Consider the following 17,738-nt stretch of genomic DNA (forward strand, 5'->3'; position numbering starts at 1 on the left):
ATTGCAGCTGGACCCCCCCCCCTCCCAAACAATGCCAAGAACTTTTTATCTCAATGGCATGGCCTAAAGTTCAAGCTGGGAGGTAGAGGCAGAATTTTTTTGGAAGGTTATATTCCCCATGCAGTCATGTGGGGTTTATGGGAAGAATGTAATAGGAGAATCTTTAAAGACAGAATCTCTCCCAAAGAGCCAATTAGAGATCGTTGCCATTCTTTGCTTATCCTGTGGATGATGTACATCAAGCTCTTTGCAAATCTCAATAAAGGAGAAGTGCAGAGAAACTGGCTTGAACTGCTCCTCACGTCTCCAACCATCCAAAGACCTCTCACCTCGTTGTCACCAAGGAAAGACTGATTTCATTCTGAATTTCAATAGAAGTTTTAGAAGAGTCCTAGATGCCCCTGTGGCTGCAGGAATTGGGGGCCTTTTGAGAAAGATTCAATAGTGATCTATTTTGGGTTTATAGTGGCCCAACCTCCTCTACAGATGCAACAGGTCTGAGGTTTGTGCCCTTTGGAAGGTCTTAGAATTGCAAAAGTCCAGCAGATCACTTCTCTGGCCATAGAAGGGAACTCAAGAAATGTCAGAGAGTGGCTTTCTACTCATGGTCCAGGGCCTCCAGGCCCTTGGAAGCTTACTCATTTTTAATCTCTAATATAAACTGCAGCTTTAGATGGATTCCTGGAAGCTTAAATCAGTTGGCAGATGGCCTAGTGAAATCAGGGATGGGAAGGGATTCCTTGTGCAGTGCAAGCACAATGACTTTATGTGCTGGCTTTTTTCTTTCTTTTTTTTTTCAAGGCCCGTCGTACATCTTCACATGTGCATCCCCTCCTTTTGATTAATGAAACCGGTTGCCCTTCTCTTCAAAAAGGAACAGTAGAGTGTTTCAATCCAAAGACCATCCTGTTGAGCCTGTTATTACCTTATCTTTTGACTTCATTAGAATTTAGTTGAATTGTAATAGTTTTTTTTAGAGTAATTCCAGCCCTTTTTTCTTGGCTGTGATTTTTTTTTGGGGTGGGGGGGTCTTAGGTGCCCTGTGGATTGATGTACAGAATTTCATTATACAGAGGGCTATAAATAACTAATAACTTTTTTGGGTAAGAATACAATACTTCATATTACTAACCAAAAAGTTTTACCTAGTCTTTTTTTTTATGAATAAAAAGTTTCACCTAGTCCACAAAAGCAAATAACAATAGATATTGCCGTTGATTGATTCTGTGGTATTGCCAAAGAGAAATTTAACAGAGATGATTCAGGACTGAATTACAGTTTCCTACCTTACATTGAACTTATAAACCATGTAGGGTTCACCTCCATCTAGTACTTCCAGAAGATTTTCACTTCGACTTTTAGAACTTATACTGGAAGAACTCAGTACACCAGAAACTGCATAACTGGCATGTCTAACTACTTCTAGTTCTGACAATATTGTCTTTCTTAGGCTTTCTGTGGCTAACTCAACCTGTGACAGAAACAAAACTGAATAAATCAAGGGCATCTAAAATCATTAATAGCATGTTTTTTTATAGTTAACAGTAAGTATATCCATTGACAATAAAGAGGATTAATAACATTTTCCAAAAAAAAAAAGTTCTTACCAACCTTTTTAAAAGCAACCATGAAGTTAATATAGTAATGTGATGCATATGACTCAACAATAAAACAGGTCAGCAAATGCCGTGGCTGATGCTATGGCTAAGCAAGGGGTTAACAGAAGGTAAATGTTCTAGGGACCAGTAGGGTTTCCCTGATGTACTAGTAACAAATTTACTTCCATAATCCATATGTTCAAGGGAAGGGGGCTGCAGCTAGCCTGTAGGGTTGCCCGCACTGTAAATTGCATTTTTTCATTCTTTTTATAAAGCACAATTACCAAGCAAATATGTGTCACATGATCAGAATTGGTCTTGGGAGAGGGAGCTCATTGCCGGTGGGTGGATTTGTGACAAAGTGTCATCATTATCTGATTATCATCATCTAAGCCTTATCCCAAGTCCTAACTATATGGGATTGGCTACATGAACCCTGTTTCACCATTCTGTTTTGTTTATCACAAAAAGATAATTTAGGACCCATAAGAGTTTGGGCAAAAAGTTTTAAATACCAGCTTCCTCCCGATGCAACCCTCCTTTGTCCGGACTTGAGACCAGCAGTGTAAGACAAGCTCACACTGGCAGAGTAATTTGTAACAAAGTGTAATTCATAAAATAAAGGCGCCATGCCTTAAGCTGTACTCTACTGTTTCTCAATTGTTCATGGGAGTGAGGGCCTGTTTGTTTCCTCTTAACTCTTATCTCTTAAGAGGAATCTTTTGACTTTAAGAGAAAAATGGTTGTTCGTTTCCTCTTATCTCTTATCTCTTAAAGTGCAATCATACAACTTTTTTGTTTTCCAATGATGCCCCCAAAAAGACAAACAAAAACTCTCATATATGGGGTCAAAATGGATATTTGATAATTTTCAAAATTTAGAATTCAGAATTCAAAGCAACATTCTCTGCATTCAGTGTTCAGAGGAAAGAAAAGTTCATCAATACCAATATACCTCTTAGTGTAATTATTGCACTTTCAGATGTTAGACTTCAGAGCAAACGAACATGCCCTGAGTTTTCTCTGACCATTTTATTAATGAATTATCAAGTGTGTCATTGATCAAGCATACATACAGACACATGTATTTTTAAAGCCTCAAATATTTGATATGAAGAGGCAGCTAGCTTAGTTTTATTTATAAATTATAATATTCTGTGGGGGATATAAAAGCCTTACCCTTCAACAAACTTTATTTAAGAATTAACAAACACCAAAATATATAATGAATATCACAACACCCATGCTGGTTAGTCCCCAAAACCCAAACCAAAGAAACAGACTGAACAATTTCATGCAGTATTGGTTACAATGGCGTACTGAAAAAGAGATAGCAGATGGTTCATCATCATCATCATCTAAGCCTTGCCCCAACCATATGGGTTTGGCTACATGAATCTTGCTTTGCCATTCCATTCTGTTCGGTGCTATATCCATTGTTAAATTATGGGCACCTAAATCAGTTCTTATTACTTCCACTCAAGTTCTTTTTGGTCTGTCCCTAGCTCGTATAGTCCCTTCAACTTGTAATAGATCATTTTTTTCTAACGGGTGCTGTAAATGGTCTTATGCATGTAATAATACCATCTCAATCTACTTTCTCTCATTTTATCACATATTGGAGCTATTCCTAGAATCCTACATATGACTTCATTTTTAACCCAGTCCTAGTTTTACCACTCATCCATCTAAGCATTCACATTTCTGTAACTCGTTTTTTTTTTGGATATGCTGTTTCTTAACAGCCCCACACCCTGCTCCATACAACATATCTGGCCTTACAACTGTTTTGCAGAATTTTTCTTTTAGCTGAAGTGGTGTTCACCTATCACATAAGACTCCAGATGCACTCCTCCAATTTTTCCAATCCTGCTATAATTCTATAGGTGACATCCTCCTCAATCTCTCCTTTGTTCTGAATTATTGAACCAAGGTAACAGAAGAGGTCACATTGAGTTCTCTCTTGGTCTCCGCTCCCAAGTGTACCCTGATTTGCACTCTTTACTGCATATATTCTGTTTTAGCAGATAGTTACTTAGAGTTTTTTTTTTTTTTTGATCAGCAACACAGAAAAGGAATTACTTAGAGATAATCCCAACCTAACATACAAACAATTTCTTCCAGCACAGGTTTTCTTCAAGTTTTTATCAGATGAGCAAGAAATTTTATTGAATTCATCTTAAAGAAAAAATATACAACAAATATAGAACCACAGCTCTTCCTTTATGAGTACAATTAAACCTTCGTGTTCATCCACCCTACCCTTAAGTAGCAAGCCCCAGTACAGGTCCCCCTGTTAAACTCTTCCCTAACAAAGGATGAAGGGAATTAACTAAAGGCATTAGCATTTCTTATCGGTCTGAATGAGATATTCAAACCACTTGGCACTTGCTAAAAAAAAACACCAGCTCCAACCATGTGTGATTCAAAGAACAACATAACTTGATCCTTGTAGAACAGATAGCAACTCTGCCCTGATAGATTTTCTATATCCTACCTGAGACCACCAAGATGATTTTCCTATTAAGATTTCTTACTATTATGCCCATCCCTGAACTCCCCAGGTTAACTATATAGAAGCTATTAAGGTTTTATTTAAGAGATCCCCAAGGGTGTCAGACCCAATCAATAAGGATGATAACTCTTCTAGTAAGGAGATCATAACTCCTCTGGTAGAGAAAGAAGCAACCAAATGCCAATTTCTGATGATATCATTAGTGCTTGAGTCCTTGGATTCTTCTCTTGTCTTCACCCAATGTGCTACTGTGATTGTGACTGTCAACCAATGCTTCCTGACTTCTAATTTTGCCAGCAAAGATCCATGCACTTCTTCCTTCCCAAATGGATCAAAAAAAATGGCTGCTTTAGTGCATCTTCTCATAATCTTTCACCTTTTAGTTTGGTGGGAGAACTGTGGTCTGAAATGCTGCTGTACCTCCTATGGCTGCTGGCTCAACCAATTTTACTGTCAAACTGCAAAGTCTACAAATTTTAGCATGTAAAATTTTCTAGGTTAGACCAACCAGACCAGTATGAAAGCCAGGTTTTTTTCTATCTTTGGGTAATCAAGAAGGAAATTCTACACCAAATAAGGGGTAGCATGACCGAAATATCCATACTACAAATATATTGAAGTTCCCACGGGAAGTTATGAGTGTACATCCTATATCCCCCAGGAAAGCCAGTTTCTCAGCCTGGCAAACTAATCTTCAATTGGTTTTAGTACATTACTGCTGTCATGGCTGGGAGTAATAAGTGAGATAAAAGAAGCGTATCTTGCAGTGGATGGTCTCTTTTGCACAACACCAATTAAGTTGGCAATGTTGCACAAGAAAGCACAGGAGTAAATGCCATCATGTAGGTAGAACGCTTGAATTTCCAACCCTATTTGAAGTTTAAACAGCTCAAACATATTTTCTTTTGTTTTTTTTTTTTTTTTGTTTGAGAAAGGGTAAAGGATAATTGTACTAATCAATCAGTCCTTTGTAGTTTGTACAATGAAAAGCAATCAGATGGATCCTCTTTAAAACCTGTGTGTATAGATAACTAACTCCTAACAAACTCTATAGCCATGTTGATGACCTCAGCTTCGGAGGAGGCTTTGTGATCGAAAATCCTACTGTTCCTTTCCGTCCACAGTGCCCACAGAATTGCCAAAGGAATAGAGGACCAGCAAATTTTCCCTTTCTTTGTCATCCCTGGTATATGCCAGATGTAAATCAGTCCTTTAATATCAAGATTAAACTTAGTGATTAGCAGAATAAAACAGGTCTGAATAACTGTACAAGAGAAGAAGATGGCGAAGAAAAGAGGTAAGAGAAGAAGGAGTCGAATGATTCTCCATTCTCCTCTAACCCTATTTTATTAAGATCTAAAAATTTGATGATGACAAGAATGCCCTTAAGTGGGCGGCCAGCTTGGCAGTTACATAAAGAAAAATAAAACAAGAATAAATAACAGGCCCATTAAGTGTGGCCCATCAACATAAAATAAAAGATATTACAAGAGAGGCTGTTAGGGCCCATTCGGCCCAGTCTCTTTACACTCCCCCTCAAACTGCATAGATGTCAATCATGCCCAGCCTGCTTATATAGTGTGTCAATTTTCCCTTTGGAACTCCCCTTGGTCAAGATATCAGCCAATTGCTCTTCTGATGTGATGAATGGTAAACAAACTTCTCTTGAAAAAACTCTTTCCCATATGAAATGCCTATCAACCTCAATGTGCTTAGTTCTATCATGTTGAACAGGATTATGTGCAATGTTGATAGCAGTTTGGTTGTCACAATAGAGCATCATTGGTTTCTCGTAGTCCACCCCCAATTCCTCTAGAAGGGATCGTAACCATAGTAATTCTAACACACCATGAGCCATTGCCCTGTATTCTGCTTTAGCTGGGGATCTAGCAACTACTGATTGTTTCTTACTCCTCCAAGACACAATATTCCCAGCAACCAGAGCACAATAACCAGAGGTGGACCTTCTGTCATCAATACATCTTGCCCAATCTGCATCAGTAAAGGTTTCAAGCTTCAGTGACCATGCTTAGCAAATAGAATACCTTTCCCTAGAATACCTTTCAAGTAGCACAGAACCCTTTCTACAGCAGCTAGATGAGTATCTCTGGAGAATGCATAAACTGACTAATAACACTTACTGCATAGGAAATATCTGGCCGAGTCATGCAAAGGTATAACAACTTCCCAAGCAGTCTCTGAAACACTCCCTTATCAGACAAAGGTTCACCATCTGTGGCAGAAAGCTTATGATTATGATCAATGGGAGTGGAGATAGGTTTAGCTCCAAGTTTACCAGTTTCAGCAAGAAGATCAAGGACATATTTGCACTGAGATATGAAGATACCATCCTTAGACCGAGCAACTTCAATGCCCAAGAAATACCGAAGATCTCCCAAGTCTTTGATTTCAAATTCAGAGTTGAGAAATCCTTTTAGTTTACTGGCCTCTTCAATGTCATTACCCATGACCACAATGTCATCAACATAAACAATCAAGTAGGTCACCAGAGAGTCATTTCTCTTCAAGAACAGTGTATGATCAGATTGTGTTTGAATGTAGCCAAAGGAGACGAGAGCAGCCCGAAATCTCTCAAACCAAGCCCGAGGAGATTGTTTGAGACCATAAATAGATTTGTGTAGTTTACACACCTTGCCTTTCATTTCTTTCCCATAGACTCCTGGAGGTAGAGGCATATAGACCTCTTCATGCAGGTCTCCATTCAAGAAGGCATTTTTAACGTCAAACTGGTGTAAGGGCCAGTCAAAAGTAGCTGCTAGAGAAAGTAAAACCCTGACTGAAGTCATCTTAGCTATAGGAGCAAATGTCTCAAGATAGTCAATGCCATACATTTGGGTGTAACCCTTAGCAACCAACCGAGCCTTGAACCTCTCAACAGAGCCATCAGAGTGATACTTAATGGTAAACACCCATTTACAATCCACTGGTTCCTTCCCTTTCGGCAAGTCCACAATATCCCAGGTATGGTCCTTATGCAATGCATCAAGTTCAGTCATCATAGCATCCCTCCATTCAGCTTGAGATAATGCTTCCGGTACAGACCTGGGTATCACATGGGAAGAAACAGATGCAAGAAATGAGTAGTAGGAAGGGGAGAGAAGGTTGTAAGATAAGTGTTTGAAGATACAGTGGGTTGTATACTTCCGCTTGCCCTTGCGAAGAGCAATAGGAAGGTCAAGGTTTGGGACAATCAGAGATGGGTCAGTAGAGGGCTGACCTGTTTCCTCAGGAATGATGGGAGAGGCAAGATGCTCTTCTGAAGGAGTGGAAACAACCTACACATGTCTGAATCTCTGCCTTTGGTACCACCTTTGGAGAGCAGGAGCAGAAGGAGGAAGAGGAGCAGGGATATCAGAGGTAGGTCCAGTGGAAGAGGTGGACACCCCATGATCGAACTCACAAGGGATGGGAAGAGGAACAGCTGGAGACATAGCAAAGGGCTCACCAGATTTCTCCCCCTCAGAAGGAATACTAAAGAAGGGAGTCAACTCGGCAAAGGTGACATCCCGAGATACAAAGCGGGTGCCACGAACTGGATCAAAACAGCAATAACCTTTCTATGTGGAAGCATATCCCAAAAACACACACTTATGAGCCTTAGGTTCAAACTTGTGCCTTTGGTGACTATGAATATGCACATAGCAAGTACATCCAAACACACGGAGAGGAAGAGAAAAGAGATCCTCATCCAGGAAGAGAAGACTAAAAGGAGTTTTAAAGCCAAGGACCCGAGAGGGCATACGGTTGATCAGAAAGGTAGCAGTAAGAACAGCATCTCCCTAAAACTTTACAAGAACATGGGATGCAAACAAGAGGGATCTAGCAACCTCAACCACATGCCTGTTCTTTCTTTCCGCCACCCCGTTTTGTTGTGGAGTGTAGGAACAACAACTTTGATGAATAACCCCAAAAGTTTCAAGATAGGTAGAGAGGGTTCTCTCAAAATACTCCTTAGCATTGTCAGAGCAGAATATTTTGATGCGAGTATTAAACTGGGTGAGGATGAGTTCATGAAAATTTTTCACAATAGCTGGTACTTCATCCCTGGATTTCATGAGATAAATCCAAGTGTAACGCGAATAATCATCAAAAAAAAGGATAAAGTACCTGTAACCCCTCGTGGTTGGCATGTGATATGGCCCCCACACATCAGAGTGAACAATATGGAAAGGAGAAAGTGATCTTTTATTGCTAATTGAATAGGAATGTCTACAATGCTTTGCCAGCTCACATGATTCACAATGAAGACTTGATAAAGACACTCCTTTAAACATATCTGGGAACAGATGACTCAAAGCAGAAAAAGACAAGTGACCAAACCGAAAATGACATAATAAAATTTTGTTAACAAACTCTGACACAACTGACTCTAAGGCAACTGATAGGCCCCCAATTAATTTTACGTATGCCAGGAAGGGGAAAGGTCAGCTTTCGGCCAAGGGGGGAAATAATTGAACATGGGGGAACTTATGACTGGAGGGAATAAGGAGAGTTTTGTAGCATTTATAGCTTGTCAGTTGGGAATAAGAAGAGTGTGGGGCATTTATAAGTTGGTCAGCTGGGCATTTATTATGGAAGGCAGTTATGCTGTAAGATGTGTATAAGAAGGGGCTTTGGGGGATGGAGGAGGCAGACTTTTGTTGAGTACAGAATTCTGAGAGTGCTTGGGAGAGCCGGCGGTCTCTCGAAGAACCGACCTACTATAAGTGACTTCTTTTCTTCTGATTGAATATCAGTTCCCTGTTGTTGTACTAGTGGTTTGGATTCTGCTGTGAGTCTGTGAACTGCGTGTCAAATTTCTGGGTCATATCAGTGGTATCAGAGCACGTCTTTCCTCGGCCATGGTGACAGCTAAGGAAGTGGCATCGCAGGTGGAGGGTTTAGAAGAATGCCTGTCTTCTCTGCATTCTGGATTTCGTTTGGAGATGGATGGCTTACGCAATGAGTTTCAGCGACTCGATCCAAATAAGGTAGCTATTGGACTTTCGAAGATCTCGTCCCTAGAGAACTCGGTACAATCTCTGGAAGGAGGTGTTCAAGATTTAGTGAGACAATTTGATTTGTTGCTTCAGCAACAGGCCTATTCGGATTCTTTGTCTGCAATTGACACTGCTCCTCCTTTAGTCACATCGAGTCATGAGGCTAACAAAGGGAAGAGTGCAGCTTTCCCGACGTCTTCTTCAATGTCAGTATCGGAACATACTTCTTATCCACTTCCTCGGAAGTTGAAGTTGCCCATTTTTTATGGGGAAAATCTGGACGGCTGGCTTTTTTGCGCAGAGCGCTATTTTGAGATTAATGGCTTTCTAGCGGAACGTCTGCGGGCGGCAGTGGTCTGCTTAGAGGGTGATGCACTGGCTTGGTATTATTGGGAGGATGGTAGGCGACCTTTTCATAGTTGGGCAGAATTCAAGGAATTCCTCCTTGAACGTTTCCGATCAACTCAGGAGGGAAACTTGCAGGAGCAGCTTCTATCATTACGTCAATTCACTACTGTTAAGGAATATCGTCGCCATTTCGAGGTGCTTTCTGCCCCCTTACGTGACCTACCAGAATCAATCCTTGAAGCAGCCTTTGTGAATGGGTTGCACCCAGATATCCAGGCCGAACTCCGACAGATGGAACCCGTTGGGCTGATTAGAAAAATGGTTGCAGCCCAGAAAATTGAGGAAAAGAATCAGGCCTTATGGGCCTATCAATCAAGTTCATTTCCTCGTGGGCCCGCAACGTCTTTCTCTGGAACCCACTTTAACTCACGGGTTTCGCAAGTGACTACTTCTGCTGTCACCCAACCTGCACGTGCCACAATCCCTCCTCCTTCATCAAGCCCTATTATTAAGGCCCCACCTCCTGCTTTCAAAAAGATGACTGACAAAGAGATGTAGCAGAAACGTGCGAAGGGTCTATGCTTCCGCTGCGACGAGAAATACAGCCCGGGGCATCGTTGTGCTCAAAAATCACTTCAGGTTTTATGGGTTCAAGATGATGTGGAGGAAATTGCTTCTGATGCGTCTAATTGGGACTGCACTTCCGGGGACACTGAAATTGCTCCGGCTCCAGAATCAGTCGTACTTTGTGTTTCGTCTCTTGTTGGGTTGTGTGCGGCAAATTCCCTTAAGGTGCATGGACGCATTGTCACGTGAGGTGGTCATATTGGTAGACTCGGGTGCATCCCACAACTTTATCTCCGAAACTTTAGTGGAAGATTTGAAATTACCCCGCACCCCTACACACGAATTTGGAGTTCAGATGGGAAATGATGATGAGGTGAGAACTTCCAGAGTCTGTCGTCAGGTTTGCCTCAACTTACCCAAATTGGATGTCATTGCTGATTTCTTTCCCTTAAAGTTGGGTTCTACGGATGTCATTCTTGGTTTTCCTTGGTTAGCATCCCTCGGGGACTCAGTAATGAATTGGGGCAACATGTCTATGAAGCTCAATTTGAGAGGTGTCTGGGTAAAGTTGCAGGGTGACCCTTCTCTTTGTTCCTCTCATATATCTTTGCATGCTATGATGCGTAACTTACAACATGAGGGACAAGGGGTTTTGTTAGAATTAAAACAATTGCAGATAGTGGATTTTCCGTTGAACTCTGTCTTGCCTACATCCCCGCCAATCTCCGCTTTACTAGATGAGTTCAAAGATGTTTTTGACATGCCTACGGGCTTACCCCCTACACGGGCTACGGAACATGCTATTGTCTTGCAGGAGGGCACTTCTCCTATCTCTGTTCGTCCTTACAGATATCCTCAATTCCAGAAAGATGAAATTGAATGCCTTGTCTCTGAGATGCTGGCTACGGGTATTATTCAGCCGAGTACAAGCCCCTACTCGAGCCCGGTCCTTTTAGTCAAGAAGAAAGACGAAAGTTGGCATTTTTGTGTGGATTACAGAGCCCTTAACCGTGCTACAGTTCCGGATAAATTCCCTATTCCGGTTATCGAAGAACTTCTCGATGAGCTCCATGGTGCTTCTATTTTCAGCAAAATTGATCTTAAATCGGGCTACCACCAGATTCGGGTCCGCAGTGAGGACATTCCCAAGACTGCATTTCGCACCCACGAGGGCCATTACGAATTCCTAGTCATGCCCTTCGGTCTCACCAATGCGCCCTCGACCTTCCAGTCACTAATGAATACGGTATTCCATGATTTCCTCTGTCGCTTTATGCTGGTATTTTTTTATGATATTCTGGTTTACAGTGCTTCCGAAGCTGCCCATTTGGATCACCTTCGACAGGTCTTCTCTGTATTGCGCGCCCACCGTCTCTTTGCCAACTCAAAGAAATGTATCTTTGCTCAGCCTAGCATTGAGTACCTGGGTCATATTATTAGCGCGGCTGGTGTTTCTGCCGATCCTTCTAAAATTCAGGCCATGGTTGATTGGCCTCAACCATCTTCACTTAAAGCTCTTCGCGGTTTTCTGGGGCTTACAGGCTATTATCGTCGTTTTGTGCGTAACTACAGTAAAATAGCATGGCCATTGACGCAGCAGCTTAAAAAGGATGCTTTCTCATGGAATGCGGAGGCTGAGAATGCATTTCAGGAGTTGAAACGGGCTATGACGACCGTACCTGTGTTGGCCCTTCTTGATCGAGACGGGTGCATCTGGTGTAGGTCTCGGGGCCGTATTAATGCAGAATAATCGGCCTATAGCTTTTTATAGCCACAAGCTTAGCCCGTCTGCACAGTCAAAATCTGTCTACAAGCGGGAATTAATGGCCATTGTCTTTGCCATTAAAAAATGGCGCCCCTATCTTCTTGGAAGACGCTTTATTGTTCGGACCGACCAGCATAGTCTCAAGTATCTGTTGGAGCAGCGGATTGTCGAAGGTGAACATCATAAGTGGCTTCTTAAGCTTATGAATTATGACTTTGAGATTCAGTACAAACCGGGTGCCAATAATACCGTGGCTGACGCCCTATCCAGAGTTCCTGCTGAAATGCACTTAAACTCTCTTACAGTCCCTATTTTCCTTGATTTTGATGACCTTAAGGAGCAAGTTGATGCTGATCCTTTCCTAGCCCCCATCAAGCATGCCATACAGCATGATCCGGCGTCCTATCCCGCCTATTCTTTAGTTGGAGAACACCTACGCTATCATGGTAAATTGGTTATGTCGGATTCTTCCCCATTTATTCCCCTCTTACTGAAGGAGTTTCATTCGGGAGTTGTGGGAGGTCACGCGGGTATCCGCCGGACATATAGGCGAAAAGCAGCTGAATTTTACTAGCGGGGGATCAAGCGTTCTGTCTAGAAGTTTGTGCAGGCCTGCAATGTGTGTCAACGCAGTAAATATGAAGCCATGTCCCCCGCTGGCCTTTTACAACCTATACCCGTACCTGAACAGATTTAGGAGGATATTGCTATGGACTTTATTGAAGCTCTTCCTAAGTCAAAGGGGTTTGACACAATTATGGTGGTGGTCAATCGTCTCTCCAAGTATGCCCATTTCATCCTTCTCAGTCATCCCTTCTCAGCTCTCACGGTTGCTCAGGCTTTCCTGCACAACATAGTCCGTTGACATGGCATTCCCGCTCGATTGTATCTGATCATGATAAAGTCTTTATGAGCTTCTTCTGGCACGAGCATTTTACCCAGTAGGGTTCAGAATTGCGTCGTAGTTCAGCTTACCATCCTCAGACAGATGGACAGCCGGAGGTGGTTAATCGCTGTTTGGAGACTTATTTGAGGTGCTTTGTGGCTGATTCCCCCTCCCGCTGGTCTTCCTGGATATCGTGGGCAGAATATAACTACAATACCTCTTTTCACACTGCTGCTGGCATGACACCTTTCAAGGTGGTTTATGGGCGCGATCCTCCTCCATTAATCCGCTATGAGCTTGGCTCTATGGCTAATGCTGATGTTGAAGTTGTTCTCCTTCAGCGAGATGCTATACTTAGGGAGTTGCGTGCTCATCTACACCGTGCACAACAAAAGATGAAAGACTCGGCTGATGTGAGCCGCCGTGATGTTAATTTTGAGGTTGGAGATTCGGTATATGTGTGAGTGCGACCTTATCGCCAGCAGTCTCTAGCTCGCTGAGCCAATGAAAAGCATGCCCCTCGATTTTATGGACCATTTGCTATTGTGGAAAGAATTGGCGTTGTCGCTTATAAACTTCAACTTCCTCCAAAGGCAAGGATTCATCCTGTTTTTCATGTCTCGCAACTCAAGAAGGCAATTGGCAATCATGTCTCTTCTCCTGTGATGCCTTCCACTCTGTCAGCTGATATGGAAATGCTGGTGGAACCTGCGGCCGTTCGAGGGGTGCGTCCATCCACTATGCCTGGAGTTACTAGTTCGGAAGTGCTTATCCATTGGTAGGACCTGCCTGATTTTGAAGATTCATGGGAGCCTTTTGACTTACTTCGCGACCAATTTCCTCATTTCAACCTTGAGGACAAGGTTAGACTTTGGGTGGCGGGTAATGATAGGCCCCCAATTAATTTTACGTATGCTAGGATGGGGAAAGGTCAGCTTTCGGCTAAGGGGGGAAATAATTGAACATGGGGGAACTTATGACTGGAGGGAATAAGGAGAGTTTTGTAGCATTTATAGCTTGTCAATTGGGAATAAGAAGAGTAGCATTTATAGCTTGTCAGTTGGGAATAAGAAGAGTAGCATTTATATCTTGTCAATTGGGAATAAGAAGAGTGTGGGGCATTTATAAGTTGGTCAGCTGGGCATTTATTATGGAAGGCAGTTATGCTATAAGATGTGTATAAGAAGGGACTTTGGGGGATGGAGGACTTTTGTTGAGTACAAAATTCTGAGAGTGCTTGGGAGAGCCGGCGGTCTCTCGAAGAACCGACCTACTGTAAGTGATCTTTTCTTCTGAACGAATATCATTTCCCTGTTGTTGTACTAGTGGTTTGGATTCTGTTGTGAGTCTGTGAACTGCGTGTCAAATTTCTGGATCATATCAGCAACTCCATGAGGTGGTCCCAAAGCTTGATCCGATGTGTCCAGCAAGTATATTCCGTTCGCCTCATGGCCACTCCCAATCATCCTCTGAGAATGTAGGTCCTGAAAAACACAATGAGTGGGAAAGAAGGTTATGCTGCAATTCATGGACTTTGTTAAGCTACTAACAGATAAGAGGTTTGTGTTAAGTTTAGGGACATGAAGAACAAAAGATAAGAACAGGGTGTCAGAGGTTTTTATATCACCTTTACCAAAGATGGGGGCGAGGGACCCATCGGCAAGGGATATTTTCTCTTTCCCAGAGAGAATGTGATATGAGCAAAAAAGGTTAGATAGACTGGTCATATGGTCTGACGCACTGGAATCGATAATCCAAGGGATTTTATGACTACCTGAAATTGAAGCATGATTTGCAGAAGCACGAGTACCTGAGTGACCAAAAGTCGATGAAGATTATGTACTGTTGGAAGGGTGAGCTGAAGAAATTGTAGCTTCCAAGTGATTTAGGAGCCTCTCATACTTCTCAAAATCCAGCTTCATTGCAGCCAACTACTCAATGGTTGATTTCTCTTCACTCTCCTTACTTCCCCCTTCAGGTACTGTAGCAACATTAGCAGTCTTGGGTTTTCCCACTTGACTACCCTTCTTAGGGTTATTATTGTTCTTAAATCTATCAGGGAGAAGTCTAGGATGAAGCTTCCAGTAGGTGTCCTTTGTATGACTGCATCTCAAGTCATTGCAAATAAAGCCTCTCTTTAGCAGCATCTCTTTGGTGAGGCACTTCTCCAAAGCTGCCACCCAAACAAAAAATTTAACTTTGAGGATGCCACTGTCCCCCAAATGGCCCGGCTAGGAAAAGGGGCTTCATTTTCTCATACTAAAAAGCTGTAGAATGATTTTACTGAGAACTCTCCTGATCTGTTCCACTTCCACACTCTTGAATCATGAGTTTGTAAGTAATTGATAAAAAAAAAAAAAAAAACCTGAGTTTGTAAGTATCTACTAAAAAGAACATAGTCAAACATATTTTCTTTTAATATTTTTTCTTACCTTTCAAAAAAAAGAACATAGTCAAAAGGAAAAAGCATTTCTTGTTCACAATTAGGATGCTTAGTTTAAACCAGCTCAAATTTAAATTTCAACTCAGGAAATCCAAGTTCAAGAATATTGCCTGATGAATAAAAATTATTGTTTGCTTTATGGTTAAATGTTGCTTACATACAGAGTCATGCTGAATGAGTTTCATAGAATTTGGATATGGATGTATTACTTTACCTTTTCATCTTTAAGAGGCACTACATCCCCGGTCAAAGCAACCCGTGCTGGTAACTGCAGTAGATTAATTGTCCAAACTTTATTAAATGGTTGGATAACTAATAAATGTACATGGTTTATTTTATGTAATTAATGTAAACAAACTAGAAATTTTTAACTTTCAAAGTACTTCTAGTGGAAAACAGAAGCAACTTTAAGTGGATGAGCAGATTAGCAAACAGCTTAGCTGATACTTTACCTAACCATCTAAACAAGGGTCAATAAGGAACATCTCTTTTGGGGTGAGCAGATCGGCATATTATAAATAGCATTTTTTTAGTTCTAATAAAATTTCACAGTTACCAATTAAATAAAGTACTTCTAGTGGAAGTCCTTATTACAAGACAGATATCTTTTTCAGGAAAGTAAGAAACTAAAAGGGAAAAAAATAAAAAAGAGCTCCAAGTTTGCAATGAAGAAGCAACCTTTCTAACAGATCTCATCAAGTTTGCAAGTGGACCTGGAATGGGGCTTGTAACAGCAAGAGAACCACGTTCATCGATTATAGTGTTCTAAAAAGAAGAGAAGCATAATACAAGTTATCAGAAAAGAAAATGCTGATCATAAAATTCATGCCCATTAGCTTAAGTCTATATAGCTACCTATATAGATTATAGCATAACATAAAGATTACAACAACCTGAAACTTCAATTACAAAAGTGATAAAAAAACACACACGCATAATAGAGAGAGAGAGAGAGAGAGAGAGTGGAACACCAGAACAGGATTTTGTGTAACCAACCCCATATAGTTGGGACAAGGCTAGGTTGAGTTGAGAGAAAGAGTATGTCAGAAGTAGAAAAAGTAAGACGCTGTTTGGAATAGACTTCTACTTTTGTACTTTTAAAAATACCAAAGTATAAAGTACACAAAATACTTTTACTTTGGTATTTTTGCTTTGAAAACGGTTTGGATAAAAAATTTTGAAAAGTATGCTTCCAAAACATAAGTACCATTTTCTGTTTGGCCAAAGCATGCCTGTTCATGCTTCCAGTGACGGTTTCCGGTGGTTTGGCAGTCTGAGACCGGCGCAGCAGTCCAACTCCAGCAGCGACAAGGAGAGGTAGGGTCGAGAGTTTTATCGGAGGGTGATCACGTGGTTCGCACGAAAACAGAAGCACTATTTTGCCAAAAGCACGAAGTCTAAAAAGTCAACTTTGTGCTTTTGGGGATTTTCGTACTTTTAAAAAGTATAAAAGCATAAACATAAAGTATACAATACAAACGTTATATCATACTTTTGTACTTTCAAAAGTACAAAAGTACTTCATAAAAGTTTGGGTTTACAGTATGGAAAAGCCTCCCCGAAGCCTCATTGTTCTTCCCAAGCTCATGTAATTGCATTACTAAATGCACCATCTTGCACTAAATATAATTTGAAGGTTTTAAAAATTTTCTGTACCAACAATGAATGCACTAGTTTCCACTTTGGTAAAGTGTAAAAATAAAGTTAATAAACTAAGGGCCCTGAAGCAACAGATAATCATTTTCCATCACCTGAAAAACCCTATTTCTAATGGATAGCCATCAAAGCTCAATTCATGACACTCCCAAAACAGGAGATCATGTCATTGTGATTTAAAATCTGTTGCTTAGGATAATAGGTACTCCTTTCCAATTTGTTAGAATGTCATTGTAGCGTCCTCTGAAATAATAATAATAATAAATAGGAGCCTTTATGCTACCTCAACTTTGATTACAACAGACACTCTTTAAAAGATAATTACATCAACATATTTGCAGTGGATTACAATTTCCCCATAGAGCAGAGAACTGCAGCAGCACTGATTTATTTTCATTCATTCACATTTCTCCATCTTCCCTTTGATAACTTTGTCAACAGTCAACATGCTTGCACATAAGCAGGTTGAACAAAAGAATTCCTAGCTCAATAGTAATTAGACCCACCAAGATGGTCTCTTTTCTTTTTAATAGTTAATAAAGAAGGTCATTGCCCAATGTCAGTCCCAGCTATCTGGGATCTTGGCCTTTGGGAGAGGTGGGCTGGATACGGACCTAACCTCTAGCATTTTTTGCAAACAAAAAAAGGAGAAAAGGGGACAGAAGTGCTCCATTACAAAAAAAGTATAAATGTATATTTTCAGCTACTGTAAACCATTTATAAATGTCCGCCCCTTCTATGTATCAAAAGATAATGGATTCCCACCCATTACAAAAATTAGAAAACTGGAGCCCTTCAATGTCCATTAAGTAGAAACCCACAAGAAAACTATTTTTCAATATTTCTGATCAAAACTTGGCTTTCACACCATTTCCCTTAAAAAATATACTATTATTCCTCTCTTTCCATATACACCAATAAATGACGAGAGTTAAATTCCAAAGAATGTCACCCTTTTTT

General features: G+C 41.0%; 1 protein-coding gene across 3 annotated transcripts in view; it reads right to left on the reverse strand.

The window, feature by feature from the left end:
* LOC104594565 (uncharacterized) overlaps window positions 1-17,738 on the reverse strand; it is a 62,236-nt gene that overhangs the window by 39,810 nt on the left and 4,688 nt on the right. For all 3 annotated transcript variants that reach the window (XM_088897545.1, XM_088897544.1, XM_010254901.3), the window contains 3 exons: window positions 15,801-15,887; window positions 15,337-15,390; window positions 1,287-1,471 (listed from right to left, as the gene is read on the reverse strand). In XM_088897545.1, the coding sequence (XP_088753671.1) occupies window positions 1,287-1,471; window positions 15,337-15,390; window positions 15,801-15,887 (326 nt within the window). The remainder of the gene's footprint in view (window positions 1-1,286; window positions 1,472-15,336; window positions 15,391-15,800; window positions 15,888-17,738) is intronic.

This window comes from Nelumbo nucifera, chromosome 2 (assembly GCF_055504915.1).
Source record: "Nelumbo nucifera cultivar China Antique chromosome 2, China Antique-T2T, whole genome shotgun sequence".
NCBI lineage: Eukaryota > Viridiplantae > Streptophyta > Magnoliopsida > Proteales > Nelumbonaceae > Nelumbo > Nelumbo nucifera.